At 29.3% G+C, this 16,131-nt stretch overlaps 1 protein-coding gene and 1 pseudogene across 2 annotated transcripts in view; both read right to left on the reverse strand.

Moving 5' to 3' along the window:
• LOC145192777 (transmembrane prolyl 4-hydroxylase-like) overlaps positions 1 to 8,630 on the reverse strand; it is a 29,863-nt gene extending 21,233 nt beyond the window's left edge. The window contains exons 1-3 of one of the 2 annotated variants that reach the window (XM_090072579.1): positions 8,331 to 8,630; positions 2,257 to 2,338; positions 1,791 to 1,928 (exon numbers count right to left, since the gene is read on the reverse strand). In XM_090072579.1, coding sequence (XP_089928705.1) covers positions 1,791 to 1,928; positions 2,257 to 2,338; positions 8,331 to 8,597 — 487 coding nt within the window. In that variant the 5' untranslated portion in view covers positions 8,598 to 8,630. Of the gene's footprint in view, positions 1 to 1,790; positions 1,929 to 2,256; positions 2,339 to 5,410; positions 5,552 to 8,330 lie in introns of those variants that run through there. The other variant, XM_090072580.1, reaches the window with a different exon arrangement.
• Positions 8,631 to 9,367: 737 nt separating this feature from the next.
• Positions 9,368 to 11,168, reverse strand: LOC149878415 (uncharacterized; annotated as a pseudogene).
• Positions 11,169 to 16,131: the final 4,963 nt, after the last annotated feature.

Raw genomic sequence — 16,131 nt, forward strand, 5'->3', positions numbered from 1 at the left:
CATAAATAAAAACATATAATATAAAAACATAATATAAAAATATACCATATAAAAATTTAATATAAATATTAAACTTTTAGAACCTACTAATACTTTATTATTAATACCAAAGCTGTTTATGGGAATCCCAAAAAGATTTTTTTATGGGACATCCACAATAGAAAAAGCAATGTGTAAAATATAAAATTATGACCTTTGACCTTTGCCATTAACCAGGGTCAAAGGTCAAATGATCAACAACTTTTTTTCTATTGAACTTTTGTAAAGTCACTTTTTTGTATAGACACAAAGTTGTTCATCTGTGGAAGAGCTTCTGTTTGCCAACAAAATCAACTTCCTAAGTATAATAGCAAAAAAGTTGACAATTTAAATAACCAAGGTCAAGTGAAAATGTCAAAACTTTGAAAGGTCATATCTCAGAAAATAATTGACCTAAGTCAAAAAAATTTACATGTTTTTCTTCTGTCATATGCCCAACATGTGAGCCAATTTTCATCAAAATCCAAGTCGCTGATGTCAGATGGGTGGTTCTACTTGACGTGGAATGCCCCATTTGTTCCATTAATGGAGCTGATGCTCTAGAAGTAAGAACTTGTCAATAATGTCTATGACTTAGAAGACCAGCAATGCTCTGAAAGACCACAAGAAGCCAAAAGTAAAGATTTGTTGGAGTTGTTTGCCAAATTCATGTCAAATGACAATAGAATTAGCTCAAAAGCTCTAAATTCATAATCAATCATTTCTAGGCATTTTCATGAATTAAGAAAAGTTCAAAAAAGCGGGTTCTGTATGAGTAGAGCAAAAAAAAACATGATTCAATGATTGAACAATTACATTTCTCATTTAGCAAAGCTCTTTAAGTTTTGCAAGTTCAAATAGTTCAAATATTTGATAGTCAAATAGTTCAAGTTTACTCGAGTTTTTCAAATTTATCAAGTTTCAAACTTGAACTTGCATGTCCTTAAGAGTCCACTACTGCGAAATTAAGTGTTTGATAGGATATGAAAGGTATATTGTATTTTGAGTTATTGGAACTTGAAAAAACTGGTAATGTTCAATATTACTCTTAACAATTTGCAAGCAGCTGACATTTGAATGAAGTAATCTTAAAAAAAAAAGAACTGGACCAGGTCTTGGAAAGCAAAAAGTCATATTGCTTAATGAAAATGCTTGTCCACACATTGCTATGGAAACATAAAATTTAATACTTGAACAAGGCTTGGAGGTCATATCACTTTCTCTTATTCAACAGACTTAACACCATCAAACTACCATTTATTTTGCTTACTTGAGCATTCTATTAGAGAGTAATTGTTTACATTATGTTTACATGCCAGCAAGAAATTCAAAATCTCCTCATATATATATCTTTTTTTAAAGTCCAAGCCAACATCATTCTACAGGCATACTTACCTACAAGATGGCAAAAGGTCATCAATTATAGTGGAAATTTTTTAAAATTACTAATATATTTAAACTTATTTTTAAAAAAAAATTAAAGTAAAAAAAAAAAAAAAAAAAAAAAAATTTTTTTTGAATACTCCTAATAAATTAAAAATACTTTATCATTTTTTTCTATAAAAAAAAACTATAAAATTTTGTGACTTTAATTTCTAATTATTGTTTTTGTAAAAATATTTATAAGAAAATTATGCATTAAAAGTATTTGAAATAAACAATTTACAAAAATTGCAATAAAAAAGTATAAAAGTATTTTAAATATTAAATGAAATAAAATGATAACATTGAACATAATAGTTAAAGACAAAGATTTTCACTTTTTATCTTACCACCAGTATAGTTATAAAGTACTTCTTTGGGTGTCAATCCACCTTTTGCTTTGCTGATGAACATGCCTCCCTCTGTTGGATCTATAGCTCTTTTTATAATATGATCACATTCTTCATGAGTAAGCATATTAGGAATTTCTAAATATATTACCAATTACTGATATAAACCAAACAAAAGTAATACAAATTTTTCTTGCAAGCCAGTTTATATGGTGTGAAACAATATTATAAAGTAAATTGTTTGAGAATTTTAAAGAAACCTTACTGTTTGTAAGATTATTGATAAAAATATTTTTGCCAGGATTTGAACAAGATCTTAAAAACTAATATTATTAAAATTTCTGAAAATTTATACCAGTTTAGATTGTTTTTTTTATTCTTAAACATAATAAAATTTACACTGTTTTTCATACACATATTCAATATCAATTAAACAAAATTTAAAAACTTATAATAAAATGATTACCAAACATTAGAGGTCTTAATGCTCTTGTTATAACTTGAACAGTCTTATTTCCATCGATATTTAGTTCTTCTATGTGTCCGACCTAAAAATTGTAAGTCAAATTTGTAGCAAGTTGACATGAATTGTCACCAAGAAACTCATGTGTACAAGATAAAACAGTATAAAAACAAATTTTAATTTTGAATTTACTTTATTCTAACTTTTCCAACTTCTTAGCTAGAACATTATTCTAACTTTTAATAACTTCTTAGCTAGAACATTGCAATTAAGAATGCAGCCAATTATATTGACCAGTTAAACAAAAAAATTTACCTGTACATCTTTAAACTATCGTCATAAAAACGAAATGACAAGCATTAAATGGTATGCTTAGTATGCTCAAGGCTTAATTTATCCCATATGCTTACAATGTTACAACTAAAGGGCCCTTTACTTAGGGGGGGGGGGGGGTCATAAATTCTAGAACAGATTGTTATTGTTATTATTACTATTGTCAACATAAAACAGTTGTACAAAAGTGGTGCCATTGCACGGCGACTCAAGATAAAAAAAACAATAGTAAACCCAAGGACGTTTTAAAACTTTGTTAAACCAAATCAAAATATTGTAATGATTGCAACAAAATGATTGAATAATTGGTCAGTTTATGTTTGGTAACTTATACTCTCATGTAAAGAATTATTTGCTAACTGATAGTCTTCTTAAGTTTATTTCAATAACATTCGGAATACTGAAAAAGACATTCAGATAGCTGTATTTCAACATGCTACCAACAGAGACTGTATTTCAGATAGCATGAAAGATTCTTGTGAAAAGAAAACCATATGTTTGTGAGTTGAAACAAGTATGTATTTACATGTATATAAAATAATAAGCTTTAACTTAAATGTATATACACGACACTATCATAACATATATATATATATATATATATATATATATATATATATATATATATATATATATATATATATATATATATATATTAGACATGTCCAAAAAACAACTTTTTTAAAAAATGTCTGAGCACAGCTGCTAAATGTGTTCTATGTAATAAATTAATACTAAATTTAAAAAATTTTTGAATAAAAAAAATTTTTAGGGGTCGCTCAAGACCCTTAAACATCAGACGAGTCCCTAATATTTTGAAAAAAAAAGTTATTTAAAACCATATCATGTTGGGTCTCAAAAGAATTGAAATTTTATAAAAATTTCAAAAATAATAAAAAAAGTTTATAAAAAACACAAATTAAAAAGTTTATTAAAAAAAACTTTAAAAATATGCACTTTTTTATTTTTTGTTAAAAAACGATAGTTTTTAATTCATAAAATTTGAACTGGTAATTTTTATATAAAATAGTTAATATTTTTGAAATTTTTATAAAATTTCACTTCTTTTGAGACCCAACATGATATGGTTTTAAAAAACTTTTTTTTTCAAAATATTAGGGACTTGTCTGATGTTTAAGGGTCTTGAGCAACCCCTAAAAATTTTTTTTATTCAAAAATTTTTTAAATTTAGTATTAATTTATTACAAAGAACACATTTAGCGGCTGTGCTCAGACATTTTTAAAAAAAGTTGTTTTTTGGACATGTCTAATATATATATATATATATATATATATATATATATATATATATATATATATCAATAATTTATAACTTTTTATTTAGTTTTATAGGATTTATACTGAATAATAATAAAATAAGAAATATTGATAAACAGATTTAAATTGACATGCCATCTATGGGTGTTACTTCAAGAGATTGAACTGGTGGCATTACATTTTAATGTTATATAAATGGTTGATACAGAGAGAAAGTTTTCTGCAAGGTATAAAAATGAAAGTTTATAAATTCATATTTTGATATTGGCGAGGTTATAAAAACAGCCATAAAGATATCAAACAAACAACAAATTTTTACTATTGATCTAAAATAATGACAAAGTTATAAATAAAAAAATCATATATAGTATATAATAAATATTATAAATAAAAAAATCATATATAGTATATCTATTGCAAAAAAAAAACTGATATATAATATATTTATTTCAATAAAAAACTATCAAGTGATTTTTCTGAAATCCCCCTTCCAGAATTGACAGCATTTTTAAATGCATGCCTTTTATTACCCTAAGTTATTCAAAAGAAAATCTAAAAGGAAATAGCTTTTAACAAATATGAAATTTAACACAAAACTTTTTTTGTGGTAAATTTCAAATTTATAAGCTATTTCCTGGTTTGCATGTACTTTTCAGTATACCAGGTAATGGTATGCTAAAAAGTACTTGCAAACCAGGCACTGGTATCTTGTTCTGCCTATGGGTGTACTTCAAGAGATTGTGCAGGTGGCATTACTTTTCATAGGTACAGTAGTTTTTTTTTTGGAAAATTAAGGATTATTGGGTTGTAATAAATACCCTTCAGCAAAACAGTTTATTATAACATATAAAAAATTGCTGGTGCATAATGATATTCAAGATATTCTTTGTGGAAACTGTTTGCCATTGCAAATTGTACCTATTTTGACTGCTTCTAGTAAGTATCAAAACATTGAAAACATAGATGTTCCTTCTGTTAGTGTTTTGAATAACTCTTCTAGCAGAAATAGGATTATTGAACTACTAGAAAACTCTGTTACTGATCATGATTATTTTTTAGCTTCTGATGCTAGCTGTTTGTCTATATGTTCACAAAGTATTATTGTAGGATTTGTTGTATTTAGGGGAAATTCTGAGGAGTTTGTACACTATGAAACATGCATTTCAGCGCTAAATACAAATAGCAAACAAGAACAATATGCATTAACTTGAAAAAAAAAGCTGCGTTATTGATATTTCCCTCAAAAGATAATCATGACATTAGCATTTTGTGTGAAAAGTTGTTCAGAATCAATGTATAACACAACAGCAATTATTCATTATCCTTGTAAAATGTAAGGTGCCATGCAATTTTGCAGTCAGTGTATCAATTCACAAACGCTTGTTTTTATTTCCACAATAAACGTTCATACTGTGTAAAATATGGTGTATGCTAATTTTGTGTTGACATACGACTATCTGAATGTCTGTTTCAGTATTCCATATATTTTGGAATAAGCTGAACCAGATAATCAGTTAGCAAACAATTCATTGTAACATAATATAACCTCGAAAGTATAACTGGCGAATTATTTATGGACTTGTTGCAATGCTTTGATTTCATTTCATCTGTGTTTTCTGGCGGCTGACTTTCAAAACTGGCTTCAGCGCGTTTTATATAAACGTATATACCGTGCCGTCTCCTGTGTATTAAACCTCCTTGAGTAAACCCCTCACAACTTTTTTGTAAATTAAGTCAACTTTTTTTTAAATTATAAAATTACAATGATTTTTATTTCAAAATTAAACACAAATGTTTTATAATAAATTTTTTAGTATTTTATATTTAAAAGAACCTAGTGTGATTTTTTATAATTTTTAAATAAGATAACCTTTGAAATAAACAGCTGAACAACCGATAATTTTCTTTATATCCGATGGTGCGGTAATTTGAGTTTTTAAATCTTATATCTGATAGTCCGTCAGTTTTCCTAGTTTGCCTGTCCGGTAAACGATATTTCCATTAAATCCAATAATCCGATTGTTCACAAAAGAGAATGGTTTCAGATTTACATCGAGACAGAACTTTAAATACAGAGTGTAAGAAAAGTTAATTGTTAGTTGAATTCATTTTTTAAAAATGAAAAAATCAACGCACTTGGAAAATTTTTGCAAGCAATATTGAAAATAAACAATTAAAAAAATATATAAACAGTAATATAAATGTTACTGTGGTAGAAACGTAGGTAAGTACAATACATAAGGTACTGTATGTATGACAGAAAAAAAAAATTTTTTTTCGCCATACCAAAATACTGAAATCATTCATCTGCCCTATCAGGCGTCCCCCTCTCGAGTTTGCTGCGGAACAAGTCCAGAAGCCTCAAATGTCAACTTTACAAAGTTTAAATCTGCACTTGTTCACAAATATTAACTTATTATATTTATAAAATTTAGAAAGTAGGAATCACAAAATTTGGACGGTCGGAGAGTTGTTTTTAGTCTGATAATTTTTAAAGGTTAATTTAGCTACATATATTTCAAAAGTAAAGAAAAATTTTTTTAAATTTTGATTTATACTAAAAGAATGTCAACGGTTTCAAGGAAATCTTATGACCAATAAAAGTAGTCATTTTAAAAGTTAAAGAAACTTCATAGATTTCTGCAAAGTGTGCTCTTCAAAACGTGTTAGACCACACTATTAGTAAACTTTCTGAACTGATTGATATGCCATATATGGAGTATTTGGAGTTTCATATATAAAGATTGGTTTTGATGGAGCACAGAGCCAAACCATTTATAAGCAGAAGTATGAAACAGGCAACTCAATTAAAAAGTTTGAAGTAAACATGAAGTAAACAAGAAGTAAGGCTTTTCAATACAGCTCTCGTGCCTTCAAGTTGTCACTTTTTTAGACCTCTCCATCTACATTATAAAAAGAGAATCTAATATTATGAGGTTTACACAGCTGGATAAAGTGCTTGGAGTTTATTCTTCATTTGAGTTATAAAAAGAAAGCAAGAAGTATTTTTGCCATTTTTTGATTATTTTGAGCTGTGGATTGTAAGATAAAATTTAACAATTTAACAGAGAATGGCCAAAAACGTTTTAATTAATTTTACATAAGTATGACATCAGAATTAAAAAACTTTTGCAAAAGTCAGTTACAAATAAATCAATTCCGTTAAATATTCGGCATAGTTACGACCCTGCAGAAAATATCAGAATTTAGGAATAAAGGAAGGTTGCGCAAAACGAAACGGTCCATAAAATGGAACGACGCGTTTTTTAAGATTGGCTTTTTTTTTTTTTTTAATTCAAATTATCTTTTGTATAGTTTGATGTAATTAAGCAAATTTATATATATTTTTAACATTTGCATGAAAATACAACAACATTTGTAAACATGTTATTTGTCACTATTTTCAAATCACATGAGAGGTGAGCAATCACATCTTTCTCGCTTTTCTTTGCGAAAATGAAACGATTCCCAAAGACGGAAAGCATTTCGTATTAACAAAAGAAAGAGAGTTCAGCCGAAGGAAACAAAGACAGATTTAAAAACTCTGATTCTGATTGAGAGCGAGGTAATTTAATGATAAAATAATAAAAAAAGGAAAAACTCTTGTAATTTTAACTTCATTCTACCAGACATTTTTTAATAACTTAAATTAAACTATGGCGACATTCTTGCAAAACATTCAGAGTTTTTCGAAGAAGCAAAAAGTTCAAGATTGGTCTGCCCATTTATAGTAACAACTTAAAATGTTAAAAAAGTTTTTGTTTAGAAAGTCTAAAAGTAGTATTTTAATTTATGCTATGAAGCCTATTCAAAAAATATATTTAAATGGATATAAAAATCTACGCTCAGCTCCTTAAGACGACGGAATATTTAGGCGGTCAAGTTCATTTATGTTTTTAATTTTTTTAATTTTAAAGTTTTAACCTGATTCTTTTTTCAAACATCAGATAGTCAAACGACGCCTTGAAAACGTTTTTGCCCTCAGTACTGTCATCAGAATTTTATTTCAAACTCTTTTGATTTTTTTATTTTTCTGAAAAAAAATTACGAATATAAAAAAGAAACGAGTTTTGTTTGCTCATACAAAAAAACTATGTTCAGTTTCATGGAAAATGATGAATTTGTGAGAACAAATTTATGAAAGAAATGAATAAATCAACTTTATGAAAGAAATGAATAAATCTTGTTTTTCTACTTTTTTTAAAGGGTAAATTTAATTAGAACACCCTTCAACACCATAATGATAAACCATGTAAAAAATATTGATCAAAATTTTGTTTAAATACTTTTTAAAACTAAATGTTTTTTTTCGAGACTCAGTCTTTTCATCTTAAAAAAATTGCCTAACTCTTTTTGCTAAGGAAAAAGTGCATGAAAGTGTGGAAACCGACTCTAAACTCATTTTGAAAAGCGTAATCGAATTGTTAGATTTTTTCAATTTACTTTTCTTTTGCATATTAACTTACCTTAACACCATTCCTTCTTGCCAAACCATTAGGCATTTTCTGATCAATTAAACTTTTTGCCAGTATTTCTTCCTCAATTTTTTCTGAATTGAGTGACTTTTCATTGAATTCTTTTTCCATTTCTATTCTCTTGTCTAGCAGAAAGGTACTAACTGTTTCTTCTTTAAGACACTCAGTTCCATCGTCATTTAATATACAATAGCTTTCTTCAATGAAGCTGCTTGCAAAAACGTTTCTTATCAACCCAATCAATATTAAAATATTCATCTTTCTAAATTTAAAACAATATAAGCAGCGGTTAATCTGTTTAATTGTACATCTATTTAGATGCATCCATGTATGTTATCTATGCATACATGCATTCATATAGATAAATGATTGTATGTCACTTTGTTTTAATTTATTTCAATTAAAAATAGCAAAAGAATACATTCTTATTAGCGTAACTTCTCTCAAGTGTTCGGTTGAACTTTGGGTATTAAAAAAATTAACTTCATTTAAGAGCATACTTTGTGAATGATTTACTCACAATTTGATCGTCAGATTAAATAAAAAATGAATATGAGCACGTCTTTTTTTTAGTTGGCCACTTAAAAAATGAAATTTGCAAATTACAATCAATGGAAGTTACAGTTACAATTAGGGAAAGGAAATATTTAGGTTTTTTCTAAAACCGGTTTTTCGAATAAACCGCGGTTTTCAATGTTTTAAAAACCGGTTTTCCGGTTTTCTAGTGTATCTTTTTATTATGTATATTTCAGGGAAACAACAGCAGCAAAAACGTAAATATATATAGCAACAATGTCATATACGTACATTGAATACAATTGAGCAGCAAACAAATAAGTCTTTTTAATGGTTAATTTTACGTTTCTTTAGACAATAAGCACGTAAAAAAAAATAAAGCATTGAGTGTTTCATCATTTAACCTTGACCTTAGTTTAGTGACAAATAGACCACTTGCAGAAAATGACCTTTCAGCCTCCACACTTGTTACTTGGATTGACTTCAAAGCCGTGCACAACAAATCTAAGTTGCTAGTTCATTTTTTTTGTTAGCTCAAATACTCCCATTTCTTTGAGCGTTAGTTTGGAAGTTGATTCTATTTTTTGTTTCTTTGGTGAAACCCATTTGGCTGTCTCTCTAATGGAGAACTCGAGCTCTTCTGACAAGGAAGTAAATTGCTGTACTTGTTCCTGACTAGTTTCATTATCTGACAAGTTTTCCTCATCTATAGACTCACTTCTCTTTTGCTCAAACAAACGATTAAACAAACTTAATGCAGTAGTAGCAATTGCATTTTTCTTTGGCATGGAATTTTCGAAAATTTCATGAGTTGCTCCATTAATGACATCAGGATTATTCAGATATTTAACTAAGTTTATTAATATAGCATTCCTCCTCTCAGTGACTCTTTTAGTAAATGAGTCAACTAGCTCTTGACTAAAAGTGTTTTTCTGGCTTTTAAGATGCTTGAAAATGAACTTCAGAATGCCATCAGATGAGAGCAAGTTCAAATCTCTTCTGCAAAGTACTTCAGCACCAACCTTGATTGGTTCTAAAGCATTTACTAGATTTTGTAAGGTGGTAAATTCAGACTCAGAAATAATAATATCGCTTGATAACTCAATCAGTAAGATTTGAATACATTTCCTAAGGGTAACAAATCTTGAAATCTATCTAGTAAGCTGTTCCAACGTGTCTTAGAGTCTAAGATTAACTGCAGCTCCTTTCCAAACTCAGACTAGACATGCTTTTGCAGAATCATGTCATTTTTAACTGGAGACTTTCGAAACAATCTGACAGATTTTCTGACCTTGTTGATGAGTTCTGTGACATCCTCTCTGATCATTGGAAGAGCTGATGCGCCTGCTTCTGCTGAAACTTCTAATCCTCCTTTCTCATCGTTGTCTTCATCTTCTTGGTCCTCTTCTAGATTAGTGACTTACTCAGGTGTGCCATTATCTTCTTTCCTAGATTGTCTATATAGAACATCACAGACAGCTAAGTGGATTTCATGTGTGAAGCAGAGCTGATGGTCTGGTAAAATTGAGCTACCAAATTTTTTCATTACAGCAGCTCCGTCTGTGGTTACTGCAACAATATCACAGGCAAAACGTAGCCCAAATTTTTTCAGTTTCTCGTCAACAGTTATACAAAATTTCTCTGCTGGCATAGACCCATGTACCCTGATCATTCCAAGGTTCCAATAGTCACTTCCCATATGAACATTTATGTTCATATATCTTCTGTTTCTGGATGAAGTATTCTCATCAAGGGTTAAGCTAAATTTGTGACTAACAAGCTTATTTTCTACAAATTACTGCTGATATGTTTTCTTGATATCTTCATAATGTTTCATCAGCAGAGCCTTAATCGATTTAGCATCTTTGGGCAATTTGTATGTATCTATTTTGTATATATCTTTGGGCAAGAGCTGTTCTCAAACGTTGGCTAGTTGAGAAAACACGAAAGGGCAGCCCATCACATGAAATAAGCTCAGCCAAAACAACATCAACAAGGTCCTTTGTCTTAAAAAACGAATCAATAGGTTTGATGACTTCGAGTTTCCTCTCAGGAGTAACAACTGCAGCAAATGTGATGTTGTGCTTTGTCCTCAGGTGGTTCCTCATGGAGCTTGTGGTTCCTCCTTTACACTTAATTTCTTGATCGCAGAGCTTGCACTTGGCCAATTCAAGCTCTTTTGAGTGCAAAAAGTGCTTCCAAACTGGTATGTTATCCTTTTGGACTTCAGAAAACAACATTTTTGTTTTTGTGAAAATTTGTTTCACTTTTTTACATCACAAATTGCAGTAACTTACTGTTAAAGTTCGAGTGGAAGCAAATTGAAAGTTTTCATTTATTTTCTTGAGCAACTTCACATCAAGAAAAGTGGTTTAGAATTGCCAAATAACCAAGTAAATTTTGTACAAAAGATATTCAGTATAATCTCTGTAATTCGAGTCTCTTTAGTTCGAAAATCTCCTTAGTTTGATTAAATGTAAAGTCACCGTGAAATGCGCAAAAGAAAAGTCGTCTTTCTATAGTTCGAAAATTTCTCTAATTCGAACGTTTATTTTTCCCCATAAATTTCGAATTAGAGAGATTGTACTGTATATCCAAAAACCGGTTTTGAAAATAACATTTTCGGTTTTCGATTTCCAAGAATTTTACGGTTTCCGGAAACCGGAAACCGGTTTTCCTTCCCCTAGTTACAATTGTAAGGTTATTAAAATCAAATTTTGATTAATTTGTTACGAAATATTGCGTTTTTTTTACAATAAATATAATTAGTTGAATTCCATCTTTTGCATTCTTTCATTTTTCCATTTTGATATCATTCTGACATCTTTCCATTCATTAGGTATTTTAAACTTTTTAAATTTGTGACTGTAGGAGAAATGGATATAATTTTATTTTAATGTCAACGTTACAATTTTTATTATAAGTGTATATCATTATAGTAAAAACATAAAACTTCAGTAAAACTAAATGTTAAAAAATTGTAAGGTTGATTCCTGAAAGGACGGAAGAGCGTGATAGAAAATCCAACTGTTATGCGTAAAACCGTCTTGATAGTGTGGATCAAAGAATTATTTAGCTAAAACAGATTTCTTTGGAGCTTTGAGTTAAGAAAATTGGAATCTTCAAAAGAAAATTGGAATCTTCAAATTGCTAAAATTTTGACCTTCTGGTGTGACAATACTAAATGGCCAAGACAATAGATCTCCTCCATCTACTAGACTCTATATCTATCTGTACAGGAAATTCATGATTTGTCTAAATTTGAGTGACGCGCGTTTTGGTTTATTATACTTATGTTTTTTTTAACATATTTTGCTCCAGGCCTACAAAATGGTCAATCCGTCCTAAGTGAATGGCAAAATACTAAAATTAATCATACCGTTGGCTTAATGGAAACTCTATTTAAGTCAAAAATATCTATATTGAGTGATAATCAATTAATTTTTTTTTACTATCATATATTTCAAATTGAAAAAAAAATGTTATTAATTTGATTTTTTTTTTTTTTTTTTACATGCTAGCTACACATACTGAAATAAACGGATGTTTTAATAGCTATTAACTAACTTAATAGAGACCAGTTTAGTTAAACTTTTACAAACCGTTTAAATATTAATTTTTGATATAACTATTCTTAACAAAGCCATGGTTGATTATTTAACTAAATGAGTACTTCTACAAGAAAATAGACATCAAAATCATTAGTTTGTGTAAAAACTTCATTTTCGTAAAGAACTGACTTTATAACTGAATCTTTTGATTTTGCTCATTATTAAAAAAAAGACCTTAACAACAATTTTTGTTGCAAATGTAAAGGGTCATGGATGATTTTCACAAACAAAGCTGCATTTTGGGGCATATTTTTCAGACAAATGAGTTGATGACTAATCGAATTGATAAAAAAAGAAATATCACTCTCAATTAAATCTTGAATGGCAAACAACCATCAAAATGGCAACAATCATCAAAAAGAGATTTGATCTATTTTAATTTATAACAATGTTATCTAAAGCGTGACCCTCGTGTGCATTTTAAATTGGCCGCATCATTTTGATCCATTTATTCACTTTTCTATTTTTTTTTTTTTTTCTATTTTGCAAGCTATATATATATTTTTTGTTTATCTACTTTTCTTTTGTACATAATACTGTGTTCCGGATTGTGATTTTGATCGGTAAAGTGGCAAAACATTTATAGTAATTAATAACATATATGTATATTTTTAATCTCTTTTTCTTCTTTTTCGACAGTTCGTCGTGTTGGTTTGACAAGGTTCTAACTGATCCATCGATAAAATTTTTTACTCATGATGACATAAGCATTTGCTATAAGTATTGCTATTTTTTAGAAAAATGAATACCCCAAAATGCAGTTAGAACCTTGTCATAGTGAAACAATCATATTCTCACTATGACAAGGTTCTAACTGCTGCTTAACGGTAGTTAGAAACATGTTAGTTACTTCGAAATTTTGAGACTGAAGTAGTTAGTTACCTTAAATTTTGTTACTGAAACAATAATATAATAAAAAAGCTAATTTTTATAAATTAGATTATTGTTTCAGTCACAAAACAAGGTTACAACATTTTGTTTACTCTTTTTTTTTTTTTTTTTTTGTACTACATTTTTTGGTACATTTTAAAATCATTACATTAAGTACAACCCTTAAAAGTTTTTCATGTTTATTTTATAGGTGAAGTACAACTTGATAGTAATCTCTGTCCTCGAGAGGCATAAGCGGAAATGCAGCTTAAATATCTTTGTTTTTTAAGTCTGCAAATTCCTTTGTACAACTTTGAATCTTTGGTTTTACATTCAAAACAGTGGAAGTTGATGGACTTGTTGCTGCATTCTTTCTGTTAGGTTTTCCATTGAACTTGACATTCGCACAGCTCATAGGTCCATTGCAATCATGGCTAGATTTAAAATGTATAATGCGAGATGTTTAAGTAAATATTAGATCAGCAACGTTAGAAAAAGGAACTGACTTGTAATTAAGCAGCTTTGCTGTTACTGAATACTCCTTGAAGTCATGTGGTTTCATTTGAATGATACGACAAGGATTTTTTCTGTTAACTTGTTTCAACATCCCTATCAATCCAATTAGACTATAAAAATCAGTTTTCCTCATGAGCTTTTCAATTTCGCTATGGGCATGATCCACCTCTTGAACGCATGAATGACCTGAAGGGAATATTTCATAGGGATTGAGTTAATGATAGGATTGTCTCTTAAAAAATGTAACACAGCATTTGATAATATACTATTCCGATTTAGAGGAACGCAGGAGTTTGACCAAGTAATTAAGTCACTTACGTCGTTTTCCTCTGCCACATCACTCAAAACTTTGCAAAAGGCACTGGCAAGATCATTGCCGCTTCTTCCCGCCATTGATTCAGTCCATAATGCACAGTACACTTTTTTGGTTGTTCAAAAATAAGCTGTCAAATTATACAAGCTTAGCTTTCTCAGATAAAAAAGGAAACTAATTTCTGCATGCGGAGTCAATGTAAAATTTTGAAGGTCAAAAAGTAAAACCGGAACATTTTTATCTTTTTTTTCTTTAGCTCGTATATCTCTCATTTCTTTTTTAAAAACTTGATTTCTGTCAAAGTCTTCTCTCAATTTTTCAGACATAGTATCAGTGTTTTTAGCAACTTTAAACTTCTCACAAAGGTCGCATCTATCCTTTTTGGGAATGTGAAAACCAAGATTGAGTTCGGTGGAGAAAATATGGTAGTAAATAGATTTTTTTACTAGCTCAACATTTTCGTTTATACATTTCTCTTTGTAAAGATTATACATTTTTGAAATATTAAGGTGTGACTCAAGGTATTCTCTATTGGTACTTACAAGACAATGTGACTCAACTGTTAGAAAAGGTTTTGATGTGATCCCTAGCTGAGTTGGTGTACGTTTTGGTCCACTGTGCGGTGTACGTTTTCCTTTCATGATTTTACCTCGTAAATCTTGGGCAGGAGTATTTGTTTTAACATCTTTGGTGTTGTGAGCTGTGTAAACTAGCTTTTGTGAAATTGACAGTGTAGTTAGGTTAAATGTTTTGCAAACACGGACTTTTTCTCCTTTTACATGAAAAAAATATCTATAGGCGTAATTCCTTTTTGAAAAAATTTGTTTTTCAACGTAGTCATCAGTTTTTATTTGCATTTTCACTACATTTGTTTTCCTCGTGGTTTCTCTTTTAACTACGCAGCCTGGTTTTTATTATTGCTACAAAAACGTTTTATTACAAGTTGTTTAAATTTTAATATTACTGATATTTTTTACTTAACAAGTTAAAATAAGTTACTTTGTAAGATCAACGTTCCAAAGTGCACATATATCGACTAACCGTTGTAGTTAAGTAAAAAAAAAAGAAGAAGTATTGACTTAATTTTGGGGTAGGCACTGCAAAATTTACTATTATAAAAAAAAAACTTACTATTATAAAAAAAAAAATTATAAAAAAAAATTATAAAAAGCCCCGCCTCAAACTATATGACTTAATTGATTAGGCAAGACACAAAGATTCATTACAATGAAGGCTGTTGGGACTTATTGTGCTAAATGGCTGGTGCAGAAGTTAATTGATCGCTCTAATCTTATCAGTCGCAAGCATCTTAATTATTTAATAAAGGAGGTATGGTTGAAATATAAAAGCTACTTCAGCGAAATATTTTTGATGCTTTGACGTTTTTGGGTGATTCTTAATTGTAATCAAAATATAAGTGGAAATCAACTTTAGAGGTTGATTCGTAATTCTGAAAAACATGCTCGGAGCTTTTCTAAATTTACCAAATCTTTACACAATTATTCGAAAAAGGAATATAGATATTATATAAGGGGCTGGTCATAGCAGACCGAATTTTTGTTAGGAAGAACAACGTAAAATTGAGTTGCATATAAACCTTCGAAAAGTGTCGCGACTTAATGAAACAATTTGTCACAGCTCGGAGACACGGAGTTGGTAGCTTTCAAATACTGACATGATCCCTGGAAGCAAAGGTCAGTTCTGGTATCGTACAGATAACAATTAAAAATGATCAATGAGCGTTACGAATTCACTAAGAAGCTGAAGAGAACAGAGAAAGCGACTTTGAACAGTTTTGTTACACTCGTTCATGGCCTTTTGGGCAAAAAAAACTTTTTAAAAGTATGAAAACTGCGAGCAGTTGGTTCAAACTATCAACTGAAAGAGTTACATTTAAATGAGATATAGAATGTCTATTAAAGTTCATATCCTTAATTTTCCCCATAATAAATTAAGAAGAAGATGG

This window comes from Hydra viridissima, unplaced genomic scaffold (genome assembly GCF_058129835.1).
Source record: "Hydra viridissima isolate aposymbiotic clone 2 unplaced genomic scaffold, HvirCarnegie_v1 scaffold_15, whole genome shotgun sequence".
Lineage (NCBI taxonomy): Eukaryota > Metazoa > Cnidaria > Hydrozoa > Anthoathecata > Hydridae > Hydra > Hydra viridissima.